This window comes from Xenopus laevis, chromosome 9_10L (genome assembly GCF_017654675.1).
Source record: "Xenopus laevis strain J_2021 chromosome 9_10L, Xenopus_laevis_v10.1, whole genome shotgun sequence".
Classification (NCBI taxonomy): Eukaryota; Metazoa; Chordata; class Amphibia; order Anura; family Pipidae; genus Xenopus; species Xenopus laevis.
The window spans coordinates 62,895,797-62,918,207 of record NC_054387.1 but is presented as its reverse complement, the minus strand read 5'-3'; the positions used below and the strand labels follow the sequence as shown (position 1 = coordinate 62,918,207).

The 22,411-nt window shown below is 41.3% G+C and overlaps 1 protein-coding gene across 4 annotated transcripts; it reads right to left on the bottom strand.

The window, feature by feature from the left end:
* Positions 1 to 1,499: 1,499 nt before the first annotated feature.
* LOC108701297 (cilia- and flagella-associated protein 65) lies at positions 1,500 to 20,709 on the bottom strand. 4 transcript variants are annotated; one of them, XM_018235717.2, is made up of 33 exons: positions 20,606 to 20,709; positions 19,876 to 19,984; positions 18,859 to 19,052; positions 18,471 to 18,573; positions 17,527 to 17,693; positions 16,774 to 16,973; positions 16,439 to 16,578; positions 15,983 to 16,205; positions 15,637 to 15,902; positions 15,221 to 15,421; positions 14,541 to 14,891; positions 13,944 to 14,081; positions 13,491 to 13,736; positions 12,986 to 13,210; positions 12,126 to 12,278; positions 10,903 to 11,068; positions 10,482 to 10,610; positions 9,483 to 9,708; positions 9,220 to 9,348; positions 8,682 to 8,858; positions 8,113 to 8,179; positions 7,899 to 8,009; positions 7,292 to 7,483; positions 6,825 to 6,974; positions 6,026 to 6,169; positions 5,481 to 5,597; positions 5,255 to 5,380; positions 4,963 to 5,034; positions 4,165 to 4,379; positions 3,625 to 3,762; positions 2,899 to 3,198; positions 2,244 to 2,378; positions 1,500 to 1,773 (listed from the first exon to the last, which is right to left on the bottom strand). In XM_018235717.2, the coding sequence occupies exons 2-33, from the start codon at positions 19,945 to 19,947 to the stop codon at positions 1,647 to 1,649; spliced, it is 5,400 nt and encodes a 1,799-aa protein (XP_018091206.1). In that variant the 5' UTR covers positions 19,948 to 19,984; positions 20,606 to 20,709; the 3' UTR covers positions 1,500 to 1,646. The 4 variants fall into 4 exon arrangements, with proteins under 4 accessions (XP_018091206.1, XP_018091209.1, XP_018091207.1 ...); XM_018235720.2 differs by having other exon boundaries at positions 3,625 to 3,759; XM_018235718.2 differs by lacking the exon at positions 20,606 to 20,709 and adding an exon at positions 20,526 to 20,578.
* Positions 20,710 to 22,411: the final 1,702 nt, after the last annotated feature.

Below are 22,411 nucleotides of genomic sequence, written 5' to 3'. Positions count from 1 at the left end.
TGATTAATCAGGATAGGAAGTATATGGGGGCTGAGTGATAAGTAGCATCAAAATATGTTTAAGAAGAATGTCTTATTCCCAAAGTTTTGGGGGTCCCTAAAATGATGTTGCTGTGGGGCAGTAATATCCGGTATCCACACAAGTTTAAAATGTGTGCACAAAATAATTTTTTTGCGCATATAGCTGAGAATGAATTAGAGGGTACATTGCATCAGGCCTCTCCTATAAAAGGAACAGTTCAGTGTAAACATTAAAACGGTAAATAGGCTGTGCAAAATAAATAATGTAATTAATATAGTTTGGAAAAAATGTAATGTATAAAGGCTGGAGTGACTGGATGTCTAAGAGTACACTACTTCCTGCTTTGCAGCTCTCTAACTCAACGACTTGAAGGGGGGCCACATGGGACATAACTCTTCAGAGAGTTTGCAATTGATCCTCATCATGCAGGTCAGATTAAAAAGCAAATAGTTATGACCGATGTGCCCCCCTCCAAGTCACTGATTGGTTACTGTCTGGTAACCAATCAGTGGAAACCAAGAAAGGCTGCAAAGCAGGAAGTAGTGTTATGGCTATTATGTTAGACATCCAGTCATTCCAGCCTTTATAGATTTTTGGCTAACTAACTATATTAGAATTTTTTTTTATTTTGCACAGTCTATTTATTTACCCAGTTTTTATACTAAAGTTGTCCTTCCTTTAAGTTGTCTCTGGAGGCCGGCATCCCCAAACAGCTGCAGTAAAACAATGAAACGTCAGCACACAGATACAATGCCAAATGGAATCGGACACCTGTGTTTATGAGTGTCAAACCAAACAAACCCCTTTTGGCCATTATGCTGGCATTTCAATGTAGCACTCACTGGAGCTGTCACACAGTCCTGTACAAAGATTTGTATTAGACTAATGCACTATGCATGTATCTGGGCCTCCTGTTAAACAAGAGGGGACAAAATCATTAGATCAGGTCCCTTTATGCCAGGCTAGTGAATCTAGTTGTCTGTGCTAATGCTGCAGAGTCAGAATGAATCTAAAATGGCCTCAGAATTCCTGTTGGTACTGTGACCAGATGCACTGATGTCCAGTATCCAAAAATGCTCAAGGGACTCATAGACATGATAAGGCTCATCACTACAAATGCAAAAACTTCACTTGTCTTGTATTCGGGAATATGGTTTCTTTGGCACTTCTTTCAGATACCAGTGCCACCTCCACTTATCACCAAGTGACTCTTCATCATGGACCTCTTCTTCCTCCTATCCTTCCATAAGGGCATAGTGCAAGTGGCCCTGGGTGCAGTATACCAGTGTGCAGGTATATCAAGTACCCTGAACTCCTAGGAACTCTGCAGTTATGTTATGCTCCAGGCTTGAAGGAGAAGGGCAATGTCACAACTTATTACAAGCCATATACCTAGTAGCCACCTAGTGCACCCAAAGTTGGTTCAGCAGGTTGGCACTGGCCACTCAAGTCAATAAGGGCAAGCACAAATGCTGTTAGAGCTAGTTTTGCCTTTACTGGTCAAAGGCAGCTGTTAATTACATACATTCTCATATGTCTCACGGTGCTTAATGTCATGGCATCTATTGGCACTTTTGCAAACACTTTAACAGACACCACCTTTGTAAATGAGCCCCAAGTCTTGATTATTGGCCTTCTGCTGAAGGGAAAGGTCTTGGACTGTCTGCGACAGTCTGCTGTTTCGTAGTTGGTGTGCCTGCCATATTCTGTCCCAAGGAAATGCTCCGTGCTGTAGAGGTTGGGCTGAACCCCCTAATAAAGAAAAGGACAACTGTTACACACAAATGAAAAGCTTTTATTCCAGGGCAGAATCTGCAGAAAACCCTGTGTCACAAGGCTGGGGGGAGGGGATGGCAGTTGGAGCTGGCTCTGCTGCATCTGTTTCAACTACAAACACCTGCAAGAGTCATGTTTACAGCTTGTTTAATTGTTGACCAATTTGCCTTCTAAATGGAATATTTCAGGGAAGCTGAAGTACCTGAGTAATGGATGGGGCCTTGCTGTGTTCTAACTGTTCCCTGCTGGGGTTCTAGACATGTTAGACATAAGGGGAAAGATATAGTCTAGAACCTTCTACACTAGCAAAGAATAACATCATGTCTGTAGCAAAATGGCACCTGCAGCTAGTGTGACACAAAGCTCAGTCTCCAGCTTTTGACTCCTTTATTCTGCATTTTGCAGAGCAGCACTATTTGCTTCAATATAACGTGGCAGAGTTGTACCTTGGGGTGACAGGTGGCAGGGCGATGACTCGGGGGCGGGTTGTAAGGACCACTTCTCCTCGATTGGCTTCAACCAGAATGTTCAGCAGAGTGTTCTCCAGAACTGACTCTATCATTTGACTGAATGCAGGAGTCCTGGACAGAAAAGGTAAAGATCAAACCTCAGTTCAATTCAATATCAGAGTATTATATTGCAAGCAATTTGACTAAGGACAAGAGTAAGAACCAGAGTCAGACCAGAGCCATTTATATGTTATGTTTTGCAGCGTTCAGCCAGTGTAGTCACTGGAACAGCTGAGTAAGTCGTGGATTTAGATTTCTGAGATCAAGAATCCTGTATCCTGCTTCTCCAAGTCATGTGTAGTTCAGGAAAGCCCTATCCGCCCAAATCAGGATATGCAATGTAACTGACACGTTGTACAAACAAAATCTCCAGTGCTTGAAGAGGCTATAGATGAAACAATGGTACAAGGGGTGCCCACAGAGACCAAGATGTGCCATTCAGTGTACACTAGACTTTACCCTGCATAACACAGGTCTATGAGAACAGACAAAAATCTCAAATACAATGAACAAAAAATTAAGTCAGTCAGGTGCCAGTGTGGTGCAGCAGTGCCACCTGGTGGTTAGTGAAAGCAAATTTCTGCAATCTAACCTTTTAGCATTCTCTTTCAGTTCCTCATCTTGCAAAGGGTGCTGATTCATTTGGGACTCTACATGGGACTCTTCCTTAGGGGCTTTGTGAGAATTTGTAGTTATGCCCTCCATTTCCTGCTCTTCCTGACTGGCTGGTGGAGTTCTGGCCTTTCTCTCAGATGGGATCAATTCTACATTTCCTGTAATTGTTTCCATTGCAGGGAGGTTTCCTTGGCTGCCCAGTTGACTGAAGTAAGGCAGGGGATCATTCTGTGTCTGTGCCAGTTCTTCATGGAAATGTGTATCATCCAAGAGGTTCCTAAAAGAAGAAGTCATCTGGGCATTTCAAACACTAAATTACAAATCAATATGCTGCTATACCAACCTCAGCAGCCTTGGGAACAATTTCAAGAATTTTGCCACTGCGGCAATTAGCAGCTTGAGCAATGGAAGTAAAACACTAAAAATCATCCCCTGTTCACTTCAACCTCTATCCTGTGCATGAAGTGCACATGTGCATGAAGGCCACTGGCATGGGAGCTGAATTTGAACATCCTGAGCTCCTACTCAACAAGGGGCTAAGTGCTTGGCCTTATTGCTAATGCAGGAGATAATTATTAGTTAATTAAATTGATAATCATTGTGGTGGATAAGCAGTAGTCAGTGGCATACTACATCCGACACTTTTGAGCCACCTTTTTTTATAATGAAATGCAGAAAGGAAAAACAAGCTAATGTGCCGTACCTGATTATCGAAGCCATGATGTCTGTGGCCATTTCTTGTGTCTCTGGGGACAACTTCTTTGGATTCACTTCAGATTCCCCAGTCTCTGGTTGAAGATTCATATAGGCAGGTCTCTCTGCCTGCTTAGTAGGCAATCTACTGAATGAAAGAGTACACAGTTAGTTAACATGGTCAGTGCTATGTATGCTAATACATTCTGAAGAGACCAGCTGATTTATACTGGTTAGGGTCTATGAGTATTGCTTACATATTATCTGTGACCATATAAAGGCACAAGGCTGCAGGCTGAGTTACACAGGGAACGAACAGTTTCACTCATGTATTATAAGGGGTAATGTACCCCACTGTAAATTATAAGGATATTAGAAGTCACTGAGGGGTTCTGTGACCATATAAAGGAACAAGGCTGCAGGTTATTGAGTTTTACAGGTCAGGGAACTCTGAGCTTCCACCATCACTGGTTGGAAATGGTTCTGAAATAGTTCAGAAATAGGTTGGTTGGTCAGCAATACATGTTATAGTACACTGAATGTCCATTACTGGTTCTGGAAATGCCGCTGGAAGTCATTCTGGAATTGGCTCAGAAAATCCGGGATGTAATAGGATCTTCCAGTCACTAACAAGTGAAGCTGCAATGGGGCAGGAGGTTCTGGTCTGGACCAAACTCTCTGTGCTTCCTTTTCTGCCCTCCGACTCTTCCTGTCTCTGCTGGCAGGTGGGGGAATTGCTTCTGCATTCTTGATTGGTGGGAGGGTCTGGCAGGGAAATAAACAGCACAGGGAAAGTAGACATCAAGCACAGCGCCTTTACTACACAATGAAATAAAAGCAAAAATGGGGCATTTTTAAAATCTACTGGAGCTGCTGGGCCAGTTGGATCAGATGCTTTTTATAGGTGAGTGTGCAGTACTTTTGGCTTTTTTTCAGTCATTCCTTTATGGTGTAGTATTTAGGCAGTCCTCAACTCTTAACACTGCAATGTTAGTCACCCTCCATACATATCTATAACAGTAAATCTTATCCTATCTGGCCTGCTGTCACCCCATCAACCCTTTCAAGCCCCATAGGGAACCAGTCCAGCCACTGGGATACTATGCTTAGTGTATTGACCATACCAGTAGCCAGTCTTAAATAGCATGGAAGCACAGGGGTTCCTGCACCTATTGCACTTTGAGATAGGGCATTGACATGGCATTGTGTTGTTAAATGCTCAGTATTGGATGTTCAATACTATAATACTGTGAAATTAAATGCACTCGTGCAATAACGGGTCTGTAAAGTCCAGTAATGGACTCCAGGAGCAATGGGAACAGCCAGTAAAGTACAGTATTCAGCTCACCTTGTACCTCTGTATTTCAGTTAGACGCTGGTTGGCTTTGACTTCTACAAATCCACTTGATGGCAAGATATTCTTGGGGAGAACAAAAAAGAACTTATATAAGAGTGGAGACTAACATGAGGCAGCCTTTATGCCACAGCGCACAGATTTTGCAGCATGGGCTCAGTGAAACCAAACTGAACCTTGTATATACTTTGAGTTGATATACAAGTTTCAGTTTGTTTGCTCCATAGCACTAGCCCACTGCAGCCACCGGGGCTATATTTGGCCATGCAGTTATCCCATAGTGCACCTTGCTTGTCCCAGAAGGTTGCATCTTTGTGTCACTGACTGTAAATTCCACAGACTGACGTTCCTCTTCTTCCTCCCACCTTACCAATTCCTCTTCATACATAGCCAAAGCCTTTTCCATATAAATCTGCAATCAGAAGCAGAAGTGCCGTATCTCACCAAATGTTTTCAGACAAATTTATTTTTCTTCATCTCATAGTCTATACTGGGGTTACTAGGTCACAAACCTCACAAACAAGGTCCAAGATATAGAATGCAGCTTGTTCCCCTGTCTGGATGGTCACTGTGATGTTTGTGCTCTCACCTGGTCTAGCCACTCCAGATAATGGAGAGACCTGCAGTGTCTGTAATTCAGGAGATCATTTAGTTATAAACACCATTACATGTGTAGTCTAACCAATAGCAAACATACTATAACTGGGCAGGTAAATAAAACACGTCTGTATATTTAAATAGATTTAAGCAAAGAAGCATCAGGAGGTGCTTTTGCATCAGTGATCTAAAGTTCTGAAGTTCTGACCTGCCCTTGCATAATATTAGTCATGAAAATGAAAGGGGAAAAAAATGTAAATGGCAAAATTGCTCAGAAAAGTACTTCAATCACTGTTACATAATTTTGTGTTGAAGGGTATATGTCCCCTTTACACAGTATAATTTGAGCCTATAGGTTATGAGGATACTACTTACTGTGTGCATCAAATTACCAAGATATTACTGTCCCTAGAAGAAGCTACTTTGAGCTAAGAAGATTGCCCTCTACTTTACTTCTCACCTGGCTGGCATTGGCAGACCCAGCGTACCAAGTGAAGAAGGCTGCCTCACTCTGAGAGGGATTATTCAGGAACAGCAGACGACTGGATTTGCAAAACACAGGCATATCCCCAAATGTTACCTTCTGCTGGGTTATATAAACCACCTGTTGTGCCGGAGAAAAGTATTAGAACTCTGTAATGTTGATATACCGATCACAGTATTCATCATAATCATGGAATTAAGCTGCCCATTTGTTGTTTTAGTGGGATTGTAACTCATTCGACTATTTTGTTTTTACTGAAAAGTAATAAATGTACTGGCTATACAAGTGTAGACTTGTTTCCTATATGCACTTCGTTTCCCTTCACTTCTTTGGGGTGATTTATAAACACTGGGCAAATTTGCACATGGCAGTGACCCATGGCCACCAATCAGATATTTGTTGTCACTGTTCTACCTGCAACTGTCTGAAAAGACATAATCACATCGATGGATTACTGTCTGGGTGCAAATTTGTCCAGTGTTTATACTGGTACAGAACCAGAAACATTTGTCAATGCAAGTGGGTGCAATCCCTTGTCCACAAGTTATCAAGTATTTGTGGGATGTTGCACAGGCGTAGGTGAAAGTATTAGTATACAGAAAAAGATTTAGCAGTATTGCACCTCAATGTGGTTGAGCGGCTTCATAAATGAGTACCACAAAATGCCACTGCCAGTTATATTAGCTGAGGAGGGATTCTGGGAAAAAGGGCCATTAAAAAGCTCAGCAGCTATGTATAAAAACTGATATATGCACCATGCATATCACATGCTCACCTGTCCTGGCACCTTGAGCCTTGGTGTGGTCACTATCGGAGACGACACCTCAAACACAGCAGATTCACCAAGGACGTTACGATCATAGCCAATCCCTTCAAATGTAATAAGTGCAGAGTCTCCCCCAAGAATATGAATAGGAACGTTCACCTGAGTGTTATTGAGCAGAGTCAGAAAAACTGAAAGATCCATAAAAGAATTAGGATATGGTATGAAAAGGTGACTAAAGGTAGCCATAGACACACCGGTTTCGTACAAAACAAATTTTCGTATGATATTCGGTGCATGTAAGGTGGGAGACAATCCAACCGATATCGGCAGGTCAGAAAATTTTGATCGGGTGCCATAGAAGGCACCAGAACATCGGCCATTATTGGTGCTAAGACAGATTGTCACACAGAGTAAAACTAGACAGCTTACAAACAGCCAATCGCTCTGAACCTGCTGATTAACAGTCATGTACTTACTGAATATGTTTTTGCCTCCAGTGGGGAAAATATCCACTCCACACAAGCAGTGGAACCTGGCAAGATTTCCCCTCTGGGGTTCAGGCATTGGAATATGGGGTGATGATAGTTCTGCTCCTGGATCTTTCTCAGCGGTTCCAGATCAATTTCATATATTACAGCAACTGAGCCCCCATTGAACAGCTCATAAATCTGAGGGAATTAGAAGTGAGAGAAAAGCAAACGAGGGGTTCAGTAATTTAATGTGTGAAACGTGAAATGATGCAGAGAAAGGTGACTTTTGACTACTGCAGAGAAAGGCACGGCAAGGGGACTAGTAATATGGAAGTGTAACCATAATAAGTTCAGAGTGGTAAATGGGATTGTGTGATACAGGTACAGAGATGTGGTATGAAAATATATGTTGTACAGAAGTGCACTGTGCTAACACAAAGCAGTGAGAGCAGTGCAGAAATCGAAAGTGACCAACATAACTGTGAGACAACCACAGATAAGATAATGCTGACATAGAAGAGCACTAGGGCAAGATAATAATACAGTATATACTGAGCCAACAGTAGTAGTGGATAATAATGAATGTAATAGTGAGATGTTATTATCAAAATACCTGTTTGGAGGGGTTGGAACTTCCTATGGCCATGGGAGTAAAGGTGTGTTTAGTGCCAGTAAAATGCACATAGCGCTGCCCACTTTCCACTGTCACTCCAATAAAGTTCAGCTAAAATAAGCACATGCAGAGGCAAAGTGAATCTCTATCCCCTGTTTATTCCCAGAAATATCATATACATGACTATATATTATAACTATTTAAAACAACTTACCAAAATTTCCCGACCATGTGATAACTTTAGCAGGACAGGCAGGCGGTCAGTGCCAACAAAATCATGCCTTCAGCACAGGGAATAAAATACAGAGATGAAACAAACAACACACATTCTCTGTAACTAATTTGTAATATATTAATATCATCTGTTCCAAAGGGAAAAATAAACCTCATTTCATGGAAAAAGTGAAGTCATGTATTACCACCTTCAGTCTCCATCAGTGTATTGCCCTTCATTTTATACATACTAATACAGGGCTAACAGTTTTAGGTAGCTGTTGGAAGAAAGCAAGCAAAGGAGAAGTAGAATGCATTTACATTTACAAGCATTGGTGTAGACACACTCACAGATACATTGGCAGCAGTATATTATGAATAGGTCTACACTGGTCCAGTTCTGTGTTCCCAGAACTTTCAGACATGAGTCATCTGATATATATCAGACATTACAGTACAATATAAATACAATATACAACAATGTGTGCTGTTTCACAAAGTTCCATGCAGTCACATGACCATGAGATGCAACCACAAGAGAAGGACAAAGCTGCCCTGTAGGTAACACACCTGTACATTAGCTGCACTCTCTGCTGCTGCCCGGGGCTAAGAACTCCAGATCTGGGACTGACAGAAAACAGTTTGTTATCTTGAATGCGCATTTGGTGGATCTCACTTGGGTTAAACTCCCAGGTTTCAGCCCAGTACTCCAATTCGATTTGTTGATCAGCAGGAAACAAGAAATCCCTGGACAGATACAGATATAACATTTGATAACCAAGTGTACAAAGATATAATAAAAATGGCTATAGGACCCATGGAGCAAGGTTATAAAGTTTTCCACTGCATGCACCAGAGACAATACTGTACCATGGGTCCAGGTATTATATCCCACTGTGCTAGTGTAAAGGCTGTATACTGAAATGATTTTGTGGTAGGACAGTAGAGCAGATTGGGTTTTATAAGGAAGCACAGATGTGATAACTGTTTTTGTGTTGCCAATCTGAATTAAATTTGGAAAAGCTTTATATGTTGCTTCACTACTAATTGTACCAACTGGCCAGAATGAGGGAACAGCTGAGACCACCCACCTATTGTGAATACTCACCAAGTCACAGACACAATGCCTTTATTTTCCAGCAAGAGCAGAGCTACAAATGGTTCTGTTCCTACAGGTGCAGCCCCGAAGTTGAAATCAAGCAGCACTGGGGTATTTATGTGAGGGCGTCTGCTGGTGCTGTGCATCAAGTAGAAAAAAAAACAGTCCCATTTTAACAAACAGAATCACATTATAGTGCGATACATAGCCTCTGAAAAACTATTAATTGCCCCATATTGAATTAATGAATGTTTACTACAAGCCCTACTTACCTGTGGCGAGTAGGCACCCTGTATATTAGCTCCTCTGGCGTGGGGTCACTTTGAAGGTATGTATTCATTCTCTCCAATGAGAAAAATCTCCAGAGCTGGAATTTGCTGAGAGAGCTGGCACTGCCAGCGGGGCATGCATCCACAATAGTAAGTGAAGGGTAAACTCCTTGGGCTGTCACGCAGCATAGAAACTGCTCCTTGCCGACTGCATTTTCTGGATCCTGGGCTGAGAAGAGGTCAGTATATTCTAGTTATTTCATAAATTGAATACATTTAGGGCACATGCCCATTTAACACGTGATTACATGGAAATAATTACTTTATCATTATCCAATCAGAATGTTTCTGTGTATGGTTTGCTGTTTGTTCATTATCTAGTGAAAGCTACTTTTGGGGTAGGGACTGTTATCTATTGGGCACCCCCAGCAGGCACAGGGGTGCCTAAGGCTATGGGCACGCAGACTGATGGCTCTGGCTGTTGTCAGCCTGTGTATTTTTGCAGGCTGAGAGAAGCAGCAATGCTCCGTCTCTGTTCCATTGATTTGAATCAGATCAGCCTGTGTGCGCTCACACACAGTGGAGCTGAAGCAAATACGTGAAAGGAGGCATCTCCAGGCTGACCACAGTTTCAGCTCCACTGTGAGTGAGTGCACACAGGCTGATCTGATTCAGATCAACGGAGCAGGGGCACTGAGCAGATTTGCTTCTCTTAGCCTGCAAAAATCCGCAGGCTGACAACAGCCAGAGCCTTCAGCCTGTGTGCCCATAGAGGTAGAGAAAACACTGTCAACATATACTTTTAACCCACTGTGCCATCTTGTGGTGAGAAATATTAATCTGCAAATTATACACATAATATGCATTGTACACAATATATTGTGTGGATTTATTTTGCTAAGTCTTTAACCATAGTAATGTTTTGCTGTTTGTAAGATAAATAGAAGTCCATATTGAAGTCAAGTTGTACAGGATTAGATAAGCACACATATTTTTGCCTACCTTTAGGGGTGAGAATGCGGTAGCTTATTGTCCATTGGTACTGTAGCCTGCGGGCAGGACGTGCAGTAACTGTAAAACTGAGCTTGGCTCTGGCTGGTAGTTGCCCTTCCTTATGTTCAAATTCCAGGGCTGATACAAGAAACATAATGAATATCATTAGCCATAGGCAATGGGGTCACTGAGCTTTGACTTGCTCTTTGTACTTACAGACGGAGGGCAAACGTTATCTAGACATTTGGCTGGGAGGGCTCATCATGCAGTTCTATTTAAACATATCATATCACACTTCTTTCAGTCAAAATGAATAGTGTGACATGTTGTGCCAAAGTGCACCTCACCAACCATAAGGTCAAATCAAACACTCTTTATTTACAGATATAAAGTCATTGCAGAAGATTAACATGCATAAATAGGCACTCACCGACTGGGTCATTGATGACTTCATCAAGGTCACATGGGCCCGTTATTTCCTGCTTTGCACTGAGAGAATATATGAGAGTGCAGTCGCCTTTATTTAAAAGCATCAAGTCACATGACTGAAAGCTTCCAACCAAAATGTTGCCCAGGTCAACCTGCTCTTCTTGCGTCTAAAGACAAAAAAAAAAAAACATTATTTTTCACTAATTAAAGTTGTTTATATATAAATTTCATGAATATCAATAACAGAAGAGATGGATAAAAAATAGTAAAGCTCCTAGCCCTGAAGCTAGTCAGCTATACTGTGATAGGAAGTTTATGCTGTCTAAGTAACTAGTTGGCCTTGTAATTTCACATTTGGTTGGGCAGTTTTGGTTGGGCTCATTTCAAAAATACTGCCTGACCATCTGTTGATGTATGGCTAGTTATCAATAGTGGTGTATAAAGGATTATCAGCTGTGATGGTAAATTTCTGTTGGTTGGGTGAAAGGAAGTGAAAAGGAGCAACATCTCTGCAATTCCTATTAACTGGAGTAAAAAAATGGGACAATGTAAAGATTGCCATGCATGTGTAAAGCCCCTTGTCCATTCATCCCACAGGCCAAAAGTCATGTTTGTTGGCCCATTTATGATCACCTTATAGCTCATACTGTTAACCAGGGGTCCCCAACCATTTTTACCCGTGACCAACAGCATGAAATTGTTTCTGAGGGGTGCAAAATAAGTGTTGTGATTGGCCATTTGCTTGCCCCAATTGACAGCCTACAGGAGGCTCTGCTTGGCAGTACACCTGTTTTTAGTGCAACCAAAACTTGCCTCCAAACCAGGAATCCAAAAATGTAGCACCTGCTTTGACGCCACTGGGAGCAACATCCTAGGGGTTGGTGAGCAACATGTTGCTCACAGGCCACAGATTGGGGATCACTGCTCTAGAACATACTACGGATGAGCCCTACTCAAATGTAAAAACTGTGATAAAGGCTGTGACACATTAATTAATTGCCCCATGTGGTCTGCTAGCCTACAGGAGGCTCTGTTGGAGTAAACATGTGCCTTTATGCCTCCAAAACCTGAATTTAAGACCAGAATGAGGCCACTGGGAGCGACATTAATGGGAGTGTAGAGTAACAATGGTTGGGGATTACTGCCCTAGACAGTGGCTCTTTAAATACACCAGTATTATTTGCTTTGTATTAACTGCTCTGTTGCACTCTATCATATACTTACAAATATGCTTCCAACACACCCATCCCCAGTAATACGAAGGACATAACGGCATTTTTTTATTGGTTCCCAGCCATCCTTGGCCACCCATGCAATCACTGTTGCTTTAGCAGTATATTTTTTTTCATCCTGTGGCACAAAAGTCCAGATTTGGGCCTTAAAAAAAACAAAACATAGAACTGAGTTTAATCCAAATTCAGATTCAGACATTTTAATGATGCCTCAGCTTATTTTATTTGACAACACTGGTTTTATTAAAAACTTATTTGACAACATTGGTTTTTATTAAAAACTGTCAACCGAAACGTTGACTTGCACCATTAAAGCTCCACAATAGAGTGAAACCAAGGAAGGTTTATTGTAATCCTATGTTTCAGTCCTTATAAGGAACCGAAACGTAGGATTACAATGAACCTTCCTTGGTTTCACTCTATTGTGTTGTTGCAATTTTCCTGCAAGTGCCGTCACCTTGGGATTTACTTTATTTATAACTAACTTTATTTATAACTAGACTGGCACCCAGGCAATTATTGAACTCATGGTTGTGCGCTCCATGAATGGGATATATACATAGGAGGTAGAACGAAAAAGCAGAACTTTAACTAAAAAGTCAGCTATTTGTTCAACTGCACATTCATTTGCCCCAGGAAATTTGAAGAAAGAAGAAGACGGAAGTGGATCGCTCCGTGGTACTCACTGGTATAACCCCGGGCAGGTGCAGGTTTCAGGTAAGTCAATACAATAACTTGAGCGTGCCTAATATTTGGCTCCCCAAGTGCACCAAGCCTTTCCTTCTCCTTTAATGTGCTGTGGAATTTTTAGGCATGATTGTTGAAAAATGTATGTTGTTTACAACACCTTACCATTGTTTCATTGGGTTTGATAATGCCACTGGCTGGGTTAACTGAAAAAAATGGCGTGTCTTCATGTTGTATATTCCATCTGAAGTTCAGTGGCACCCTAGAGCAGTTCTTTAAAGTGTACAAGTGCTGAGACTCACAACCCACACAGGTGGGTTTAAAATAGAGCCGACCTTCTTGCTCTAGGAGTAGCTGGGGGGTTTCAGCACGAGAAAACAGAACAATATTCTATTGTGAAAGGAAAAAGAAATAATAAATAACAAGGAAAAAGCTAAAAGAAAACTTTCTCTAAATGACAAAGCATAAAATAACCATGATAAGCTATCAGGCCCTGGTTCTGGACTTATACAGCAAGCAATAAATTGGAAACTTGAGGCAGCTGAGTCAACAACCCATGACAGCCTGGCTTTTAGTCTTTCTTTACACTAGATACAACAAAAGATCTGCAGAACTTGTGAGAGGAAACCTAATTTCTCAGCCAGACCCCTGTGTTTTGTAGGATCTTTACCTGGATGTAGTTATTGCTGTAGTTGAACTGGACTGATAGACAATGCTTAGTGAGGATTCTGTCATTGGGCTCAGTTCTCAAAAGTATAACCTGGTGGTATCCTGGGGCCACAAGTGCTGATGTTGGCTTCACTTGGACTGAAGGGCTATTTTCATTGTCTATTAAATATGTCAAAGCAGAGGTCCCGGTGTTCTGCAGCAAGAGGGTACGCAGAGCCTGCCCATTCTGATTTACTGGTGGAAATACCTGTTCCAAAGAGAAATATAACACTAGAAATATGTCCTGGTATTTAACGCACTGCGTTCAGTATTTTAGGGGATAAGAGAAAAGTTACTACAGTGAGAGAGAGCGAGACATTGCATATTCTATTTGTTGAGTATAATGATCGATGCTAGCTTCAGGTAGCACTCAGGGGTGTGGGGAGTTCAGCCGTATTCCAGCACGGACTATTACCATTTTAGGAGAATCAAGCACACAGGTAGCGACAAAGTGTTCGTGTCCCAGTTCAAAAGTGTGCCCTCTGGCCCGCAATGTAATGCACCATGGTGGGCAGATTGTGGCATCCTCCACATTTCGGTAATCCCGTAAGACCTGGGAAAGAAAAGAGATCACTAAAGTGTTTCATCCTTTAAAGGGGTGGTTTACCTTTAAATGAACTTTTAGTATGTTATAGAATGGCAAATTCTAAGCAACTTTTCAACTGGTCTTCATTTTTTATTTTTTTATAGTTTTTGAATTATTTGCCTTCTTCTTCTCACTCTTTCCAGCTTTGAAATGGAGGTCAGTGACCCCATCTCAAAAAACCAAATGCTCTGTAAGGCTACAAATATATTGTTATTGCTACTTTTTATTACTCATCTTTTTATTCAGGGACTCTCCTATCCATATTCCAGTCTCTTATTCAAATCATTGCATGGTTACTAGGGTAATTTGGACCCTAGCAACCAGACTGCTGAGATTGCAAACTGAGAACTAATTGTCTGTGGGATATGCATAATTTAGAATTCAACTGCTCCCCAACTCCAGGCATATATCCCTTTCCATATTTACCTTATAAAACATGAAGCCCTCTAGTTCTCCTCCATAGAGTGTGTTTGGCTGTGATGGATGGAAGACAACTCTAAAGGAGGTGGATTTCAGGGGTGGGATTTCTGTATACTCTGGGCTGACCCGAAAAGGACTGTGCTGCTTGGAGGTCCAAATTACTATGAGCTTGCCCTTTGTATGGTTAGTCAATGACAAAGGGAGCTTTTCGCCCAGTGAATGTATGGAAAAGCAGCCAAATTCAAACTCGCGGGTGCTTGCAGTCACATGGAATGGAAACGTGCTAATGCCATCATCATAGATTTCAGACACAGGATCTATGTCAACTGGTCCTTCCACCAGCTTCTCATCTTCATCCTAAATAAATAATAAAATGAATTAGCACACTGGGCAATCAGTGCCAAAAATACAGGCATTTTGCCTGAAAATAGCTCTGATTTTCCACAAGCATGTACTTCCCATTTGGAAAAAAAGACTGGGATTTGTATTTGTATTTGTATGTTTTGACTGAACATCCATGTGCCATTATTCTTTAAATATCATTTTTGAGAACCTAGCTCCCTACCCACACAAACATCGGAAGAAAATATTTCACTGAAGTGCTCTGGTCAAAACTGATCCCATGACACCAGAAGTGTAATGCAGCAAGGATAGCCACTGAGCCACCTTGCTATCCAGACACAAACCTGAGTTAGAGGTACAAGAGCTCCTTCTGCATCAATGCTAAGCTTTCCTTCTTGCAGCATAGCACTCAGTATATCAGGAGGATAGCCAGTAAATCCACGTGCCCTGTTTGTCTTGTACAATGACACATGCTTTGGGAGAAGAACAGCTGGTGTGTCCAAATCTGAGTGACAGGTGCCAATTAAATCCAGAAAAAGAGGTTCCTAGGGAAAATGCATAGCAACATATATTTCAAGATATACTAATATTTGTCAGAATTCTCATTGATGGCTTTTTGTGGAGCTTCATGGTGATTCTTACTGTCTATACCCTTTCAACAATATTAATTGAGCTGTTGACAGTGATAATATATTAATAAGATAAATATGGACTTAGGCACAGAAAAATAATGGATGGCATCTATAAAATGAAGCCTGACCTGATGGTGGATGAGACATGCAACCCTTCTGTAGTAAGGGATCGTGTGGTTTGGAGAGAAGGTAACATGCAGACTATGGGTATCCCCTGGACCCAGTGTGCCGCAGGATCGATCAAAAGAGAAGACACTTTCACTGCTGTCAATATCAAACTGATAGTGAGCAGACACAATTGAAGAATTGGTGATTTCCAGTGTACGCAAAACCTTGTTCCCTATATTCACCAGATCAAAGTTCAACATGGGCTTCGAAAGAGACAACTGAGGACCTTGGAAGAGAATAACACAGCAAATCAATTAAGCTTTGCTTGCTAACATGTGCAAAATCAATAGTAAGGATCTTTCTTACCTTGACATGTGCCTGAAACCTTAACTACCGTCTTGGTGAAGTTACCAGCTGGTATCAGATGGAAATAATCCACACTCTCCACACCAACTGCACGTGGACAGAACTGCACAGGGATCTTCAGTTTCCCTTGGGCTGGTGCCAAAGCATGCACAACTTCACAGTGGAAGTTACTGTCCAAATGGGAGGGCTGCTTTGCATGTTCTATACGGAAAGGGGAATCTACCTGAAAGGAAGAAGGCTGGTCAGTTTACTGTGTTTACCAGTTTTTTCTTAATGAAATGCCTATGTGAAACAGGCCACAGGATGGACAGTAAGTTGAGGTTAGAGGGGACAGAGTGCCAATGCTACAGCAGAGAAGTTTGGGACTGTGTGGGTGGGGTTAGCTATAGAGAAATGGAAACAAGCTGAATACAGGGTATATATCACAAACAATATAAACTCTTTGCTGGAACATACCATTGTAAGGTTATGTATCTCTATGTGCTTTTCCAACATTGTGCCAACTCCAACATGGCCAAAGTGCAGCGTTGGCCCGGGACCCCCATCACTCTCTGTGGTGTTTCCTGGGATGCTCACAATTAGGTGGGGATACTTGGCTGAGACAAGAGGGAGGAAGATAGTGGTAAAGTGAATTTATTTCTTATAAGGCTACATCCTGGAAAGGAAATAAATGGATAGAAAAAAAGGAGAGCATGTACTGAAAGCGAAAACGAAATGAGAAATTTCCACCAATAGGAACTCCAATTTGATATCCAGTCCTTCATAGGACTAGACAATAAGGCAATACTCACCAATAGATAATAGGCGAATGCTCCTTTCAAGTTGCTCATTTACTCCAAACCAACATGTTGCAATCCCATCATACACCAGGGCAGCCTGCGGTTGGAACAGGACCTTCATTTGAATCTCACATTTAGGCTCTAGAACCCCACTGGCTGGAAGTAGGACAAACGGCTGTGGGACTTCCCATCGGAACACAGTCTGAAGATTACTGGTATGTAAGAACAAAAAAGGATCAATTTTATATATCTGGAAATTTAGCATTAAAGTATTTTTTTATATATCATGGGCCAAAGGAATTAGTCACATTAGAAACCTGAAGTATCCACTCCCAGTAATATCAGTAGCAAGAGCTTCCTCTAGTTCCCAGAGCTCAATTATACTGACTTTCACTGCTGTCAATAATCATTAATACCATGGTGAACCCCAACAGGTAGAGCTAGTCAAAACTAAGCTTTACCTTCCTGCCAGACAATGGGGAACAGAGCAGCCTATGAGCAGGGCATATAAAGGTTAATGTATGCTTAAGTATTAGGGTGAGTTTGCTCACCCAAGGAGACAAGATTCATCCATGTGAACTTTATTATTATTTATAAAACAAACCACTGGCATCTCACTGTAGGTTTTATAGACATAAACATGTTTCAGCTACATAAAAATAATGGGTCAGTAGCAAACATGGGGCTGTAGCAACCAGTGGTACTTCTTAGTACTGTTCATTTATTTAATATAAATTAATCTAGAGGCAACCTTGGTATGCTTACGTAGTGTTCTGCAGGATGAATGAGCCCTCAGAGGTGCCACACACAGCACAATTGGGTAGCTGCAGAATCTCCTGGAAGTGCAGATGGTGACGTGGAAGGATAGCACGCAAAGGTACTGAGAATGTCCCGTCCTCTACATCAAACGCTATGGAATCTTCATAATCTCGCTAGAAAATTATTAACAACAATAATATTATATAAATATATACATATATATATATATATATATATTCGAAATCCAAAGGTGCACTCCGTTAACTCAGTCAGGTCCTGGGTGCCAGCCAACGTGGGTAAATATTTGCGGAAAAGAGCGACACTCACAGGTTGTTTTTCAGTGCAGATAAGTTGTGCTTTATTCCACAATAAAGCACAACTTATCTGCACTGAAAAACAACCTGTGAGTGTCGCTCTTTTCCGCATATATATATATATATATATATATATATATATATATATATATATATATATAGGCAAGGTGATAATCTTGCCCTGTATCATTCATACAGGGCCAACATATAACTGGTTGAAAGAGGTTACCAGCGCTACCATGGACTCCATGTAAATTAAAAGGTGTTGTTCACCTCTAAAATAACTTTAGTATGTTATAGGAAAAAAAAAAGTTTGTTCATGAGCCAATGTGACTAGCCAGTGTCGGACTGGCCCACTGGGATACCAGGAAAACTCCCGGTGAGCCCAGGTGTTAGTGGGCCTCTTGCTTCTAAACATTTGGCCTATTTCATGGTCATTCCCTGTTTCTTTATGGAAATAAAGAGGCGTAATACTGGAAGAATAGAGTATAGTATTTAGAGAAAAGAGACTAGGAGAATTAAGAGGTTGAGAGATATAATAGTTTGGAATGTGGGCCCTCAGCCTGAAGTTTTCTGGTGGGCCCCTGCATCCCAGTCCAACACTGTGACTAGCAAGCTCTCTGGTGCCATGCTTACCTTTTCCACTGGGCGAAATGTTACAGGAAGAGAGAAGGATGTCCCTGCATTTAGAGTAACAGTTTGTGGGTACAGAGTGGTGAAGTAATTGCTGCTTGGAGTACTGTTGAAGTAAGACAAAAGTTCAGGCTATGAGTATAAGAGGAGACTGCTTTATTTTTTTTAACAGGTGTTCTTTTTATTGAATTTTCAAATAGGGGGGGGATACAGAAAAGAAGGGAAGGGGGAGCAGACAAGGAAAAACAAGGTCACAGCAGCAATTATGGCATCACATACTGTACATGTTCAATGTTTCACCAAATAAAATAATTTGTGAATAATTTCCAATGTTTTAAAATCCCAATAATTTAGGGAAATGTTCCTTTAAGACAAATGAGTTTGTACACACCTGAATCTGATTTTCTGTGTTTTCAGCCTGACGTTTTTCAGTGTGAGGGTTCTAATGAACTCTTTCCCGGGTTCCCAGTTCTGCCACTGGAGACTCTTGCAGAATTCAACTCCCAGCATGATGGTCTTCTTATCTTTAACTTTCTTCTTCTTCTGTGCTTGGGACAGAGAATGTATCTGAGAGGAAACATTGCCCTAAAAAGGAACACAACAAAGAGGGTCTAATTTATCTCTATTCCTATTTCACAAAGGCACATTCAAACATACAACCCAAAGTGGCACTCGGCAATCTTCAGTTGGCTTCAATCAATGTCCAAAAGAAAGCACATGTATTTCTTTTACCATAGAAATTATGTTTTATTTGGTTTATATAGTGTATAACGTCAATGCGTGCAACCCACCAGGGATAAAAGATATATATCTTTTATATAAATCTTATCCTGGGACCATGAAACCCATCAAATCCCCCATTCTATTAACTAGTAAACTTTTCTTTACTTCCTGCTGTTGAGCTGCTCTAACTCCAATATTATTCAAAGCTGGTCACTACATCTTTGGTCAATAGGGGGAACGTTTGCTCCATCAGACTTCTTTACACTGCTTCCCACTGGTCCATAGAGATAGCTGATAATGTAAAGTCAACTTAAGCAGGCCTAAGCTTCAGCCTCTTGTCTGAACACGAGAGAGCAGCCCAGGAGCAGAAAGTAAAGTGAATCATAACTCTGTAGCCAGGTAAGCACTGTTGAAAGACTGAAGTGGTTCTGTGTTGAAGAAATTCAAATGGATCAAGGAGTACTTGATTGTTTAACTGGTTACACTTATTTCACACACATATTTTTATTTGTTCTAAGTGCTTTTCCCAAAGGAATGCAGCCATAAAGATTATGCATTTACCCATAACGGATTATAATGGGAGTTTTTAAACTGCGACTGAACTATGGTACAGCCTTCTGTACGGTTACCCCTTTAACATTTTTCAGCTTATTATTTTTATTTAAACATATAGTCCTTCGCTTACCAGCTTTATATGAGTGTTTCCAACGAACACCCCAGTATCCAGAGTACGTGGCTGAACTTGTGCTAGCATCATACTGTCTTTTCTAAGGCAAAACTGTCAGATCAATTACCTGTAAAAATAAAAATAGCCAACAGGCTGCAACATTTCCCAACTGTATGGACAAATGAATTGCACTATAATCAAAGTGTATTAGAAGTCAAAAGGCTACTAACTGAGTTATACAGGGAACTCCGAGTATCACTTATGTATTATAAGGGAATGGGATAATGTACCACCTACTGTAAATTATAAGAATATTAGAAGTCGCTGAGGGGTTATGAGACCATATAAAGGCATAAGGCTACAGGATGAGTTATACAGGGAACTCCGAGTATCACTTATGTATTATAAGGGACAATGTATCCCTTACTGTAAATTATAGGGATATTAGAAGTCACTGAGGGATTATGAGACCATATAAAGACACAATGTTGCAGGTTGAGTTATACAGATCAGTGAACAATAAAATGACATATTAATATATTTACACCTGTGTGGGCGGAGTGAGATAGGTACAGGAGCAAATGGTGCTCCTAGAGCACCTGGATCTACACAAATGCCTTCACACCACACTATAGCATATAATTAATATATACGTGTTGCTTAACCACCGTTACAAACATTCCGCTTGAGCCGGAATATGCGATGCAGAGCAGCAGGTTACAGATCCTCGCTCCGGTGTCGAACTCACCTCTATAAATTCTCCGTTCTTAAACTTGCGACGCCGCCATGTTACTCGTAACCACGGCAACGGGACGCGGCCGTCCAATCTACGGGTTTCTAGGCAACCACGGGAGCGCGGAAGGGACATTTCTTAAGAAGGGCGAAGCCTCTGGTATTGAATTCGGTCAGTGTTTGTTAGCTGGGCAGCAGTTCGCGTTAAGGAAACATAATCTTTGGGCTCGGGCTATCAGGTTTTACTTCCCAGTATATTGCCTTTCTAAATTGCTTCCTAAACAGCCCCGTCTAACGTTACACTTCATTACATCTCAGCAGCCCATCCACATACTGGTCCAACCGAGGTACTACTCTGTGTAACCTCATATGAGCTAACAGAGTTCTAAATCTGCCTGTAAAGCAATTATTTGTGATTTCCCAATAACTGCTGTCCACCCTTATACCTTGGCACAGACTGTGTAGACCAGGGCTGAAATGCCAATGTGCCAATAAAAAGCAGATTGATTGATACTGAGGGGTCCGTTTACTAAAGTGCGTTAAAAATATCCGCACAATATATAGACAGAATTTTCGCCAAATATGTTATCGCCAGTTTACTAACCTGCGCTAAATATAAATTTGCGGATTTTCGCCAGTTATCGCATTTGCTGAAAATAACGCTACGTACATATTAACGGCCGGTTTACTAAACAGCAAATTGTGCTAAAGACAAAATTAACGCCAGAATATTCGCAAACTTTTACTGCCACCTATGTAGTGGCGTAAAAGTATTTTTTTCGCCAGAAAATTCTCAAGGGGCAGGAAATATCCCATAATACTTTTTTTTTTACCCATCATTCTTTGCTGACAGGAGAGAGATCTGTAGCTATTGCTCAATTTAGTATGAAAGGAGCTCACCACATGCTTAGGTCAGACCTGTCCACGGGTATCCTGTGTCCGATAACCCAAATCAATATGTAGAACTGTAATGTAGATGTGGAACAGATCCAAAGCGGCAGTCAAACTGCAAAAAATCCGTTTATTGGGGAGTGTACAACATGTTTCGGGACGAGCCCTTTACACTTGATAAAGGGCTCGTCCCGAAACATGTTGTACACTCCCCAATAAACGGATTTTTTGCAGTTTGACTGCCGCTTTGGACCTGTTCCACATCTACATTACAGTTCTACATATCTGTAGCTATTGCTGACAGGATTTTTGGCTTCTGCTTCTTTCTGTTGCAACAGCAGCAGTTTCAGCTCAGAGTCGTATTATTGGCAGCAGCATCACAGTCCAAGGATTCGTCAGCCTCTACACTTTTTTGGTTTCATTGTGATTGGCTACATTAAACAGTGCATTTCTATGAAGCTAAAAGATTGACTGGTATGATTTCTTGTTCATATGATTCTATTGGCAGAAGGGTTTATATATGATGCAGACATGTTTGATTGGTGTTACTGTGGTGTCACTCTGGTAATGTTGTTGGATGGTATAATCATCAGTCAATAAAGTTTATGGGGCAAATTCACTAACATTCGTAGTTTCGCCCGGCGCAACTTTGCCGCGCTTCGCCGCACTTCGCCGCACTTCGCCAGGCGTAGTTTCGCCAGCGCTCCGCAAATTCACTAAAAGCCGAAGTTGCGCTCAGGGGTAGCGTAAGGTTGCGAAGTTGCGCTAGCGTTGATTCGCTATGTAAAGCGAAGTTACGCTAGCGAAGGCTAATTTGCATAGTGCGCCAAATTCAAATTTCAATGGAGGAATACGTATCAGCACTACAAATGCCTAGAAAACCTTCAAATCAGCAAATAAAAATTTTATTTTGCCCTACACATGTGCCCAC

What these genes read in the sequence shown, in the direction of transcription:
- LOC108701297 (XM_018235717.2), bottom strand. Translation starts at nt 19,947, where the DNA reads ATGATGCTAGCACAAGTTCAGCCACGTACTCTGGATACTGGGGTGTTC. An exon ending in GGCATTGTGTCTGTGACTTG is followed by an intron (nt 8,859 to 9,219) that starts GTGAGTATTCAC and finishes GTATCTGTCCAG; the next exon opens with GGATTTCTTGTTTCCTGCTG. An exon ending in GTTCCAACCCCTCCAAACAG is followed by an intron (nt 7,484 to 7,898) that starts GTATTTTGATAA and finishes TAATTCCCTCAG; the next exon opens with ATTTATGAGCTGTTCAATGG.